At 42.8% G+C, this 12,637-nt stretch overlaps 1 protein-coding gene across 6 annotated transcripts in view; it reads left to right on the top strand.

Annotated features, from left to right (window-relative positions):
• Positions 1–241: 241 nt before the first annotated feature.
• The window catches only part of Samd12 (sterile alpha motif domain containing 12), a 384,995-nt gene continuing 372,599 nt past the window's right edge, over positions 242–12,637 (top strand). For all 6 annotated transcript variants that reach the window (XM_048802057.1, XM_048802055.1, XM_048802054.1 and 3 more), the window contains exon 1: positions 242–372. In XM_048802057.1, the coding sequence (XP_048658014.1) occupies positions 360–372 (13 nt within the window). In that variant the 5' untranslated portion in view covers positions 242–359. The remainder of the gene's footprint in view (positions 373–12,637) is intronic.

Below are 12,637 nucleotides of genomic sequence, written 5' to 3'. Positions count from 1 at the left end.
ATGTAGTCCAGCCACCTCCCGAGGCTCCGCGGTACCCTGTCCTCTTAACGAGTCCCCTAGGAGAGATTGCTTGGTCCGAACCCGCTGATGCCCAAGCTGCCGTCCGAGTGTGGCCGCAAGCCGCGCTCCGCGGGGACTCGGGGTGTCTCGGGATCGCGGCTAAGGAAGGGGACTACACTTCCCAGCCGCCCTGCGCCGAGCAGGGAGCCGGCTGCTTGCTTTGCGTGACCGCGGCAGGTTGGTCCTGGAGCAGATGAGCGCAGAATATTTAGGCGAAAGCGAGAGGAGGGGGGGAGCGCGGGGCAGGAGGAGTACCTCGGCCAAGAAAATTATGCATGCGTTAGGGAAGCTCTGAGAGAATGGCTGTGGAAGGTAAGGGACGCTTGGGGCATTTTAAGCTCCCTCTTAACCCGCGCACCCCAATCCACACATCCCTGCTGAAGCTCGGCGATCGTGGGGAGGCGAAAAAAGGGGGTGGTGGAGAGTGGGCCCCTTCCTCCTACACCACTTGGCACTCACCTGAGCGAGGAAGGCCGGAAGGCGCATTATTGTCTTGCTTTGGAGAGACTCTGGGTGAGCAGGACTTTAGGGTAGGAGGTGAAGAGAAGAGTGCCCCTAATTCAAAACGATATGCTGGAAATGGAGGGAAAGCCGGGGAGTTCGGCATGAGGTTTCAGCCCCAAGGTGCCCTTTTATCCTGCCCACTCCTGTCAAGACAGACTGGGTGTCCCCTGGACTGGGGATGCTCACTTTGTCCCCCCAAACGTGGGAGAGGACCCTGACCAGGTGCGTCATCGGGAAGCTTGGACTGCGATTGGGTCAAGGGCCATGCACCCAGTGTACCCAGCAACAGCGCAGCAGATGTACCCAGAGGGTGAAGGTGTCCCTACACCTGTCAGTGTTTATACAGCTCTCCAGGGATTAGTAAAGTTTACAGAAACGAAGTGGAATCAGCCTGGGGTGGGGGAACTGGAGGAAGACAACCCGCCTCTTTGGAAAGCCTTGGAGACCACCTTCCTCTCCCCCCCACCCCCAATTAATTTTGAACTTTGGACTTGCTAATTGCACAGCTCTGCCTCCTTTGAACTTCCTGGTTAAAAGTAGAGTCAGGTGATTTTGAAGGGATTCCAGTTCTTCATCTCAGGTTCATTTACTTTGGAACAAGGGCTTTCTTATTGATAGTACTTTCTGGGGGAGAGGAGACACACGTGGACCAGAAGGGTTTCTAATGTCAAATTAAGGGTCAAAGTGTGCCTGAATGATAAAGTGATAAAATCAAGGATCTAAGTGGGAGCCTACCTTCACCACCAGAGTTGTGCTTCTACAGAGGGGAACTGAGGTAGGAAAAAGAGGGCATGTCTGCCAGCAACAGCAGGCTCCTTGCCAAGGGGAAATGAGCCTGTTCCTTATAGACTAGAGACAAGAAGCAACCACATGGGCTTACTTGCTTCTGCCTCCCCTTCCTGTCCCAGGAGAGAGCAATTGATATAACCTGACTCTTGCTTTCCTTATAATTACTGTCTTAACAACCTAAAGTAGCAACAACCCAGCTCCTGTACTCAGAACCCATGAACTCGGGAAACTACTACCTATAAGCTGTCTCAGGTTCAGAGATCCTCAGCTGGCCGCTACCTGCTTTTCCAACCATATCAACAAAAATGAGCTTCATTCTTTCTTTCTCTCTCTTAGATACCGAGATAGATTGATCTGCCATTAAAAAAATAACCAAAGACTTTTCTAGTTTGTCTTTTCTGTGCAAACATAAAAATAGGGCAAGAATTTGTCTTTTTGCATTGTGACATCTGATTAAGGAGACAAGATTTCAGATACCTCAAAAACAAAAAGTCGAGGTAGAGTTCATTTTGACCTACTGGAACCCTTCCACTCATCAGATGACATTGATTATAATCTTTTTGCTTCTCTTGTGTCCCCAAGTGAGGGATACTCCCACTTGTTGGCAGTCCACTGTGTTATTTTTTTTTTAAGTTGTAGTTGGACACATACCTTTTTTTAAAAAAATTATTTATTTTTATGTGGTGCTGAGGATCAGAATCCAACCCAGAGCCGCGCATGTGCTAGGCGAGCACTCTATGGCTGAGGCACAACCCCACCTCAGTCCACCGTGTTCTTGAAGACAATTTACTGATCACTGTAAGAAGTATAGAATTACTCATATTTCTTGTCTAATGGGTAATCATACCAGTGGAGCCAGACCTTACCAAAATAAGCTCTGAAAAGAAGTATGTGTGGAATACAGAGACTTTGCTTTATTTTCTAGTGACTTATTTGGCTGAAGTGCCTATCTAGTAAACAGGAGATCCTGGTTCTGAATCACAATGAGCTCTGAACTTGAAAAATGAAGGAAGTGTTTTAAGCTTTGTTGAAAATGTGATTCCTGTCTCTGGTCTTTGCAGAGGCAGTTTTCTCAGCAGGGACTGGGACCTTCCTGGCTCCTCCCATGTCATCTTGCAAGGTTTAAGAAAAGCTTCTCTTCCTTTGGGAACCTGTTCCAGTCCTCCCTGTCTCTCTACCTTCCCGTTGCTTCCTTAGTACCCACCCATGCTTATATCTACCCTAGTATTTACCATACTTAATCTCTCACTAGACTCTAAGCCCTTGGGAGGTAGAGACCATGTGCTCTTTGATTTCATCTTCCCGCCCAATAGCATAGGACCTGGCCCATCTTGAGTACTCAAAAAATTCTTGCAGATTACATGGCAATACATATATTTATGGAGCTTTTATAACTGGCTCCAGAATAGTGTCTGAGGCTTTCTTAGCCTAAACAGGGACTTCTGAGATATTTGAAGATAGGGGGAACTTTTAAAGGAAGAACTCCTCCCTTCAGTCTTTTGTCTTGATGTTCAAAGAAGCAGAGCTGTGGTTTTCCTCTGCTGTTGAGGATGGCATTGTTCTTCTAGGACACATCTGAGATGTGTAGAAACTGCTATTGGGAGTTGCTGTTTGTATTTTGTGCCGGTGAGCTGGCGATGCTAAATGTCCTGCAGTGCTTGATAATCCCATACAAAGTTTTCAGGCCAAGACCATAATGACCACTTTACCCAAACCCCTTGAGAAACACTGATTCAGAGAATAAGGAATTTTGCTAGAGGAACTGGAGGAGGAAATATAGAAACTGTTACTTACCACCTGAGCTTTAGTTTCCACATCTGGAATAAAAATGGGCTCACTATTGTTTACTTCCTGGGAACATTGTGAGAATTGAATTAAATAAATGAAGGGTCTAATAGGAGGGTCCCTAGAATCAAGATTCTCAGGAAGTGTTGCGTGTACGCCCTCTCCTTAGAAAAAGTCATAGTATTTGGCACGTGTTTTGTATCTCAAATTTTCACTAATTCATGCCCGCCAGTCTTTCTAATTAGTAACAAATTAGAAGGATTTTATAATGTGTAACCTTTCTCTTAAGTAAACTTGAACTTGTAAAAGTGTTAATTGCAAGTAAGACACTCTTTCGTATTGCTGAATCTGAAGCTTTGTATTTAAGATGAAAAAGAGGTGCCATTTATTTATTGTTTTATGGCTTCCCTGGGTTATATTTTCATCTCCGAATTTAAGAACATCCTACTTATGGTCCCTAGCCTTATTGTGACCTGTGCTTTGTTTTGCATTTATGGGCAGCTGAGCATCTGAAAAGTGTTTTCCAACCACAGAACAGGGCACCACTTTATGGTCTGTATTGGATTGGGATTATATTGGCATGTATTGTCTTTTTTTTTTTTTTAATGGAGAAATAGGACCCCTAGATAGAAGGTAGAAGGTAGCATGCAGGAACTACAGTCATCCATTCTCCAGGGCCAGACTGTGTGGACAGTTGTGACCATGTGACTGATAAGACCTTATCTGAAAGAAAGAGATTGCAGTATTATACAGGAAGAAGAAAAATGTAGACTCATAAGGGACAGTTTTGTTTTCATCTAAGAGCAGTGCCTGGCACTTAGGACCTCCACAATAATTGTTTCATGAGTGAAATATATAAATGCCTGATTCCCCCAAGCCAGAGAAGAGTTTTTCTTCTTGTTCCCAGTTCCTCTCCTCCTTCATCCTTAGATTTTTATGAAAAAAGTAGGGTGGGTGAGCACTGTACATAGTGTTTCCATTCCAGGTAGAATAGAATAGTCCTCTTACATGGCAAAAAAAAAAAAGAAAAAATTCCAATTTTCAGTACCCCTCCCAATATTTCAAATGGAAGTTAGTGCACTTGAAGTGACATCTGTTGGAGGATCTGACTTTTCCATTTTAAGTGCTTGAATTGACTTATCAAGTGACCCCTGATAAGTCACTTGGTGCTCAAATTCTATAGTTTTTCTGCTGTAAAAGAGTGGAAAAAAGACTACCGATCACTGGTCTTTTTTAAGTCTGGGGGAAAATGTGGAAAGAGGTGCCTGGGTTTTGGAGGCCAGAAGATGCTGACTCTTCATCCACCTTGAATTGAGAACTTTTCCAGAGTTAAAGGAGTAATAATGGGACATTAAAATGTCACCTTCATTACAAGGGTATATGGGTAACTTTTTCTGGCTTTGTGTCAATGACCTTCAGGGGCACCTCCCTCTGTAACACTGACAGCCTCAAGAGCAGAGTATGTGTTCCCCCAGCAACCAGGTGGGACTGATCACCAGATAGTTGCCTCCTTTTGTCCTGAGAGCAGCCCCTGAGAAGATGTAGATAGAGACCAGAAGCATCATTCTGAAGAATTTCCCCTCATATGGCATGGGAAGCAAAGGAGAGGTGCTTCCTCCTGTCCTTGGGGGGCTTTCTGTCAATGCCAGCCCACCTGGACTTTTCTAACTACCTTTTCTTGCGGTCTTAGGCCTGGCCCATGGTAGACTCTCTGGAAAGCTTAGATGAGTGAATGGATGACAATTAAATTGCCAGGTGGGATTGTGAGTGCTTTTGATTTCCACAGTAGCTTCCGAAATGCTTCAGGAGAGCTCCCAACTGTATCATCTTCAGAGTAGGCATAAAAGCAGTGCGACTATGGACAAGTTTCTCTAATAGGTACTGAGCCTTGCAGGGCCATGGTGTTGTTAAACTAACTGCTTCCCTGTCCTCTACCATTTCATGTATCACCTAGTATCTTCTTTTCTTCTTATGATTTCCTTTTATTCTCTAACCTATCAGATCTGCGCTTCCTATCCCAGCAGTTTCTGTTGAGCACTCTGCTTTAGGACCTGAGAATGGTGACTAGACACTCATTGAGAATTCCTGTGCAGTGACTGTGTGAACCAGAAGTGGGGCCTCAAATCCTGGGTGGAACTTGCTGTGGCAGAGGTTCCTGCCACTCCCATGTCTTCCACAGCCCTCTCAGACAGGGCTTCAGTCTAATCCAGGGTTGCCTTACATAGCACAGCCCTTACTAATTCTTCTCCTGCCACCCTTTCTTTCTCATCAGCCTTGCTGTTGTTCTCTTAGGCTAAAAGAAACAAGGGCTGGTGCTAAGGAGGGGAGATGATGCGAAACTTTGCTGGCATAGCAGAGTCTACAATGCTGAGTCACAGTACCTGCTGTGGTGACAAGTTACAAGAAGGCAGCCTGAAGTCTGAAGCCCATGATTGAACCCCAGGAATGTTGTGCATGTAATTCATGGAAAGGGGGGCTGTTGCAAATTCTCATTCACTGCTGTTCAAGCAGCTTTTGAATTTCTGTGGATAAGCAGTACAGGGCTGCCTGCTGCCCAGAACTCTACTAGATTTGGTGGGGATCTAATAAAGGAGGGAGCTGAGCCCTTCAACTCCCTTCCCCTGCCACAACCCTCACTTTCGTGAAGGAGACAGAGAAGCAGATTAGGCCGAATGATATCAGTTCTAAATAAAAGCACAAACACCATATCGTGGGAGGGCAGAGAACAAATGTACCATTTAGTTCTGAGCTGGTTCTGAGCTGGACGGGGTAGCCTAATAGAAGGAATAGCCTTTGAGCAAGGCTTTGAGTAGGATTTTGATGGGTGGGGAGGGGGGAAGGGCAGGAAACAGTAGTGTATGTATAATGTGGGCTCTCTAATGGGTTTTTCCCATTAGGTTGATGTGGTTGTTCTTCCCTGTGCTCATAAAAGTGAATGAGAAGGTTTCTAAATCTTGTCTGGCGCATACACACACACACACACACACACACACACACACACACACATATTTTTCCCCTATAGTTTCTATTATCTGTTTGGCCAAACCTTCAGTACTCTCTACAGCCCAGTTGAATCTTGAATATGGCCCTTTTGAAACCAAAGGTGCAAACAAGGGAAGGTCCTCCCTGGTAAATCAAGCGGATCCCTCCATGATTTCCTCAAGTGGAAATGGAGCAGGCCCCCACCCTCTGCTCTGAGCTGGCTCATAAGAGCAAATGTGGTTATATTTAGTCTGATTTTTCTAAAGTGTGGGTGCAAGAAGCTGCTCGCATGGCTTGCCTCCCGGAGTGAAGAACAGGATGGGCTGGCAGCTGCTGGTGACAAGGGTGGCCTGCCTCACTGCCTCCCGCAGCCCCCTTCCCAGGGGGCACTTGGGCCTGGGGAGCTACTAAGAAGGTTGGGTTCCTTGTCCCTCCCTGATCCTCAGGCCTGCCTTGCTGCTGGAGAAGGTGTTCCTGGTATTCTGTTCAGCACATCCTGGGTCTCAAGTGATTTGACAGTGTTTGTGGACTGCTGTGAGTTGGGGCTCTTAGAGCCACAGCTGACTTGGAGACTTGGGGCAGAATGGGCTCTTGGTCTGTCACTGCGCCCGAAGTGTGTGGCTGTCCCCAAGGGTGCTACAGCTTTGGCAGTGTTGGCTTTAACTATGTAAGCTCTACAGCCAGACAAGGGTTGATCATCTCTGCGGAGGACCTGCAGCATTTGCCTGGCTAATTCACTTAGTGGCTCAGAACTCTTTTGTTCATCCACTCAATGGGAATATTAATAGTAATGAATTCATAAGCATGTCATGGCATTGAGTTTGTATCAAGAAAGGTCTTAAGACCTGGTCTCACAGGTGCTCAGTGACTGTGCAATGAATAATCCTGCTGGTGATGATGCTGTTTTACCTTATTTTTCTGCCACATAGGGAAATATCTGAGACATTTTTATATCCCATGCTAGTGCAGTGTGTGGGGTAATAGGTGTTGGATAATGAAAGATTCATTGATGGTTCTTGGAGTTGAGATATGGATAAAATGTAAGGCATCCTCAATTGTATTTTTTGATGTATTCATTATCTGAATCCCTGCAACTATGAAGCAACAGAGGGAAGTAAAACTCTCATGATAGGAACTATTCATTAAAGGCTCATAACTTATATAATTTTTCCCTTTAAAAATTTACTTGCCTCTTAACACCAGCAATTTGGTAGGTTTATGTCTGATTAGCTGATCAACATCCAGCCACACAATAAATATGCCTAGTAAATTGATTTGAAAGAAAATTTTCAATTCTTTCCAAAGAGGAAAAATTTCATGGGCTCTATGAAAATGATGTTGTAAAACTGCTGAACTCATAAAACGATGGTCCAGTTAAAGTAGGCCAGATAATCAAGAAACAGGAGAAAAATGGGCTTTGATGTTGGCTTGAAAGGCATTCACAAGAGCCATTAGTGTCTTCCAAGAACTAAGAGAAGTCTTGGGCAAAAAAGAGATGCCTTGAAATATTTTTTTTGGTGGAAAAAAGTGATCTCCTTTACAATTGGACTATGAAAAGTCAAGTGTGAAATGGAAGATGTTTCCTCCTGCTGGCATAGATATAGTTGCAGAAGTTATATAACAAATAAAAATGGATTCTTTTTCTATTCTAAGAATTAACACATATCACAAGTATAACCTAACTTAAGTAAGAGATAAAGCAAACTCTTCAGCTTCTTTTTTTTTCAAGATAAAGTATGGCTCAAACGGTTTCACTATTATTTTTGAAACTCTAGTCCCCACTGCAAATATATTCTCTTTCTCACTTTGTCTTTTATGATTTCATACTAGTATTTAATTTTTTTTTATATTTGGATTATTTAGGTATGATTCTGTAATCAGCAAAATCACTTTTTGTATTTCTGTGAGTTTTAAAAAGTATATACAGTGTTATAATCCCCACCACAATCAAGATGTAGAACAATTCCAAGAACTCCCCACAACATTTCCTCATACCCTCCCCTTCACCCATGGCCTTTGAAGACACCAGTCTGAATTCTATCCCTCTGATTTTGTCTTTTCAAGAATGTCATATAAATGGTATCACATTCTGCCAGATTTGAGTCTGGCATCTTTCACTTAGGTGTACAGCCCTGAAATTTATTTATGTTGATGCATGCAATAGTTCAGTCCTTTTAATTGCTGATTAGGATTCCATTGAATGGACACTGAAGTGTATTCACTCACTGACTGAAGGACATTTAGATTGGTTCTAGTAATTGATGATTATGAGGAAACCACTGTAAACAATTGCTTATAGGTGCATGAACCTGTTAATTTCTCTTGTGCAAATAGTGAGATTTTCAAGACACACACACACACACACACACACACACTCTTAACCTTTGTAAGAAACTGCCAAACAATTTTTCAGAGTGGCTTTGCCTCATGTACAATCTCCTTTATTTGGAACTTTTCTCTGTAGAAATCATCTAGTAAAGAAGGCCTCAAGAAAATAAGAGACTTAGATTAATGGGACCATGCAAGTATTGGGTGGAATCAGAAAGGGACAATTCTCCAGAAATGAGTTCCTTGAGTGTGCAGTGTCACTATGGCACGTGTACACCCCTGATTTCCAGCATTAGTCCAGTCTTCAGGCATGATTTTAGCCTAAACATGCTATTAGTTTTAGCAAACCAAAGAAACACCTTCTAAATTTAATTTTATAAGAGGTAGCATAAGAATTTGTTGTCAACTTCTAAGTAATGGTTTTGTCGATGTTGTGGAAAACCATCAGATAGGGAAACGGGCCACGAAGACTTAATTTAGGGGAAAAGCGAGCAAGAATTGGGAAGGAAAGACCAGATTTGAGAGGCCACAGAAAGTGAGTTTATCCAGAGAGGGGAAAAGCTCACTCTGTCCCTGAAAGGAGCTGGTCTTGTCCAACAAGGTGACTTGGTCTTGCTACAAGATGGATTGCATCTTGTGAAGCCTAAGAAAAGGTTTGTTGACTATTGATAGTTGATAGTGATTAAACTTTGATCTTTCAAATGGGTCTTTGTACAGTAGGAGCAGTGCTTGTTCTTATACAGAAACCCTGTGTAAGAACCTCAAAGAATTGCTAAAAAGTGGGTGTGGAGCCTGATAGTGGAATTGCTTTCAAATCCAGAAAGATAGTGTCCTACATATCATTAGGTTGTTTGAAGTTGTAAAATGTGAACATTTTAGGGTTTTGTTTTTGGTTTTGGAGAGACACCTGTGCTCTATGCAGAAGTGAAAATGTGTTATTAACCAGGCTGTAGTTTGTGTACTTTGAACTTGATTTTGTCTGGTGCTTTTTACTGCTTCTGTTGACCAGTGGTTTATTGGAGCAGGAGACTGAGCAATCAGTAACCAAGAACAGAGGTGGAGATGACGTGTCTGTCTCCTGTCCTTGGGTCTCTGAAAGCAGCACTAGATGTGTGCCAGTGCTTTGTGGTGGCCTAGGTCTTTCTTTCTGTTTCTTTTCTACAGAGAAATCCCGACTTTATTCCATTGTCGTTATTTAGTAAATATTTCTACCTGGATCATCTGTGAGATAGGTATTTGGTGTTAGAATCATCTAGGAAAGGGATGTGGGTATCACATTCATTTCTTTTTGCTTAGAAGTAATGTTGTTTCTTAAAAAATATATTTAAGAAAATTTACTGAAGACCTATTAGGTGCCAGGTTCTAAAAGTATTTGACTTGTAGTCATATGCTAAGGTGAGTAAATTTAGGAAAACTAGGTGGACCACAGACTGTGAGATCTTCTTAGGCAATATTCCCTTATATGATGAGTCTTCTGGATTATTCTTTTTGGGTAAAATAAACGGGACCCTAAGTCAAACCTGTGTCCCAAGCCATTCTTATCAAATGTATTTGAGAGAGACTGATATAGAGGCAGGGTTTTTTGTCTAAGATAACAAGAGGGACTGAAGAATTTCATGTGGTGTTTAATCCCTTTACAACTGTAGGCATAGTTTGTGTATGGACATTATGTATATATTTCATGGGAAAATGATCTAGGGCTTCTATCCTTTTTCACAGGGTCTAAAGATGAATAATCTCAGATTAATGAGAGCTGTCATTTGATTTTTTTTTATTCTCTGATCTACCCTCCGTGCTTTTTGCTGTCTGGTGCATAGAAAACACTGGACTATTTGCTGAAAAAACAAAAGAATTAATGTTACTTGATGCCAACTCTGAGCCAAGATCTTTATGTCATTCTCTAAAAATAAGTTCTCATAATGCAGCGAGGTAGGTGGAAATTTCCCCCTAATAATTGAGAGGGAATTTAGGTCCAGAGAAGACAGATACTTTTCCCAGGGCCACACTGAACCGAACTGGGAAGGCAAATGCCCCCTTTTGCAGAGAGTCCTTACTTTTTCACCTTACTGTGTTGCTTTCTCGTTTGTCTCAGAGTGGGAGTTTGGTTCTGGGTTACTAGTTGTCTTTTGGAAACCTTGGTCACTTAAAAAAAAAAAACAGCATTATAATAAAATCAAAGCATTAATCGTGCTCTGCAATAGGGGAAAATTTTGTTGAGTGGGTAAAATCTCAGTGTTTGGCTATTAATTGACTGCACATTTGCATTCTTTCTTTGTAAGGTTTTCCTGGTCTTTGGGTGTTTTGCTAAAGTTGTTTTTCCATGCTACCTTTCAATTCACCTGCACACCCCACATGTAATTAGTGAAAATCACCATTTCATTTAGACAACAAGTATTCATTGTGCACCTGCTGTGAACGCAACACTGTGAATGTCATAGGACCATATAAAATTCCCTCCGGGAGCTTATGGTTGAGTCAGAGATTTAAGACTCCTGTGCTCAATATATCACCAGAGAAAAGGCAGGAACCTGGGCAGGGGATGCTGTGTAAGAGCTGCTCTCCCTCTGCATCAGAGCACAGCCTCCGTGCCCACAGCAGTGGTCCTCATAGTGCCCTGGACTCCTCTTGAGAAGTCATGGTAGTTTTTCCATTGTTTCCTAATAGAGTGAACTTGCTGCTATGGGAAGTGTGGTCGTAGTCTGGAAAGACTGAAAAGATGAGGGAGAAGGTGAAGTGATAATAGAGTGATAAGGGAAAAGAAAGAAATGGGGGCAAATGTTGGACATGTTTCCTAAGAAGAAAACAGCTAGGATGTGGGACTGTTAGAGGAAGTGACAGACACATAATTGCTCCCATTTTTTCAGGTGCTCCACTGTCAATAAAACAAAGTCCAAGCTCTCCAGGGTGCCATGGCTTCCTCTCTAGGGCTAATCCTAAGGAGCTTCCTAGGTACTCACAGCACACCAGGAATCCCTCGTCTTGCTGATGTTGTTCCCTTGCCTTGAATGCCTTTGTCCCCCGTGTTCACATGTTGTCCTCCTGACATCCTCCTCTGAGCACACTTGCGGCAAGAGAACACTGGGGCCAGAGCAGATTCCTAATGGGGAGAGCATGGATGGGACCAGGAAGAGGAAACTGGAAGAAACAGGGAAGAAATAGCCAGTGGGAGAAATGTGCCCTTTCCGAGTCTTGGTATCACCTGATGCACAGGGAGCTGGCCAGGTGTGTGTCGGGACATGCCCCTGGGTTTAGCAAACAATGAAATGAATGGGGAGGCGAATCTGTATGACTATGGTTGAAGGATTAAGTGGGTAATGAGGCAGCTGCTGTTGAAGTACATGCATAGGAGAGAGAGAGAGAGAGAGAGAGAGAGAGAGAGAGAGAGAGAGAGAGAGAGAGAGAGATATCAAAGTCTTGGAGATTGAAAATATGGGGAGAAAAGTTGGAACCAAGGCAGAGGTCTGTACCTAGGCAGGAAGCAAGTTCAAAGTAAGCTTTTTTTTTTTTTTTCTTTCAAAGCTAGAAGATATTTGAGAGTGGTTATGGACTGTGTGAGTTGGCTTAGTGGAGAGGTAGAATTTGAAGATTCAAAGGACAGAAGAGATCACCCATAGGGCAGGGGCCATTAAAAGTTTAGATATTAACTCCTAGAGAAGGCACTGTTCTGACAGTAGTTCTGGCAGTTAAGGAGTGTTGAAACTGCAAAATAAACACATAATAAAAAATTAATCCCTGTACTATGTAATAGACACTGTTTTAAATACTTTTCATATTTTAACTCATTATCTTCACATCAATTCTATCAGGTAAAAGCCATTATAATCCCTATTTACAAATAATGAAAAGAAGAGAAAGGTCACATAACTTGCCCATTGTCACACAGCTTGTAAATGATGGAGTTGAAATTTGATCAAGATACTGTCTAAAAAGATGATTATGCAATTTCCTAGTTCGGACTCTTTGGGGAATACTACATTAAGACATTATCATCTTAAGAATTTTTCTTAAAAATGAAACTATTGAAGTGTGAGCTAGAAGAACATGCAGGTCTTTGACAGTTTCTTGATTCTGTAGTAATTAACAGGCAGGGCTGGGATGGAGCAGGAAGATTTCTCTTGCTAAAGTGTTGGGGGAGGACATAGCTTTTAGAACATGTTTTGGAGAGCTTAGGCTGGGGGCATGCCTGCCA

This window comes from Marmota marmota, unplaced genomic scaffold (assembly GCF_001458135.2).
Source record: "Marmota marmota marmota unplaced genomic scaffold, marMar, whole genome shotgun sequence".
NCBI classification, from domain to species: Eukaryota; Metazoa; Chordata; class Mammalia; order Rodentia; family Sciuridae; genus Marmota; species Marmota marmota.
The sequence above is the reverse complement of the archived record's forward strand: the minus strand, read 5'-3'. Positions and strand labels throughout refer to the sequence as shown.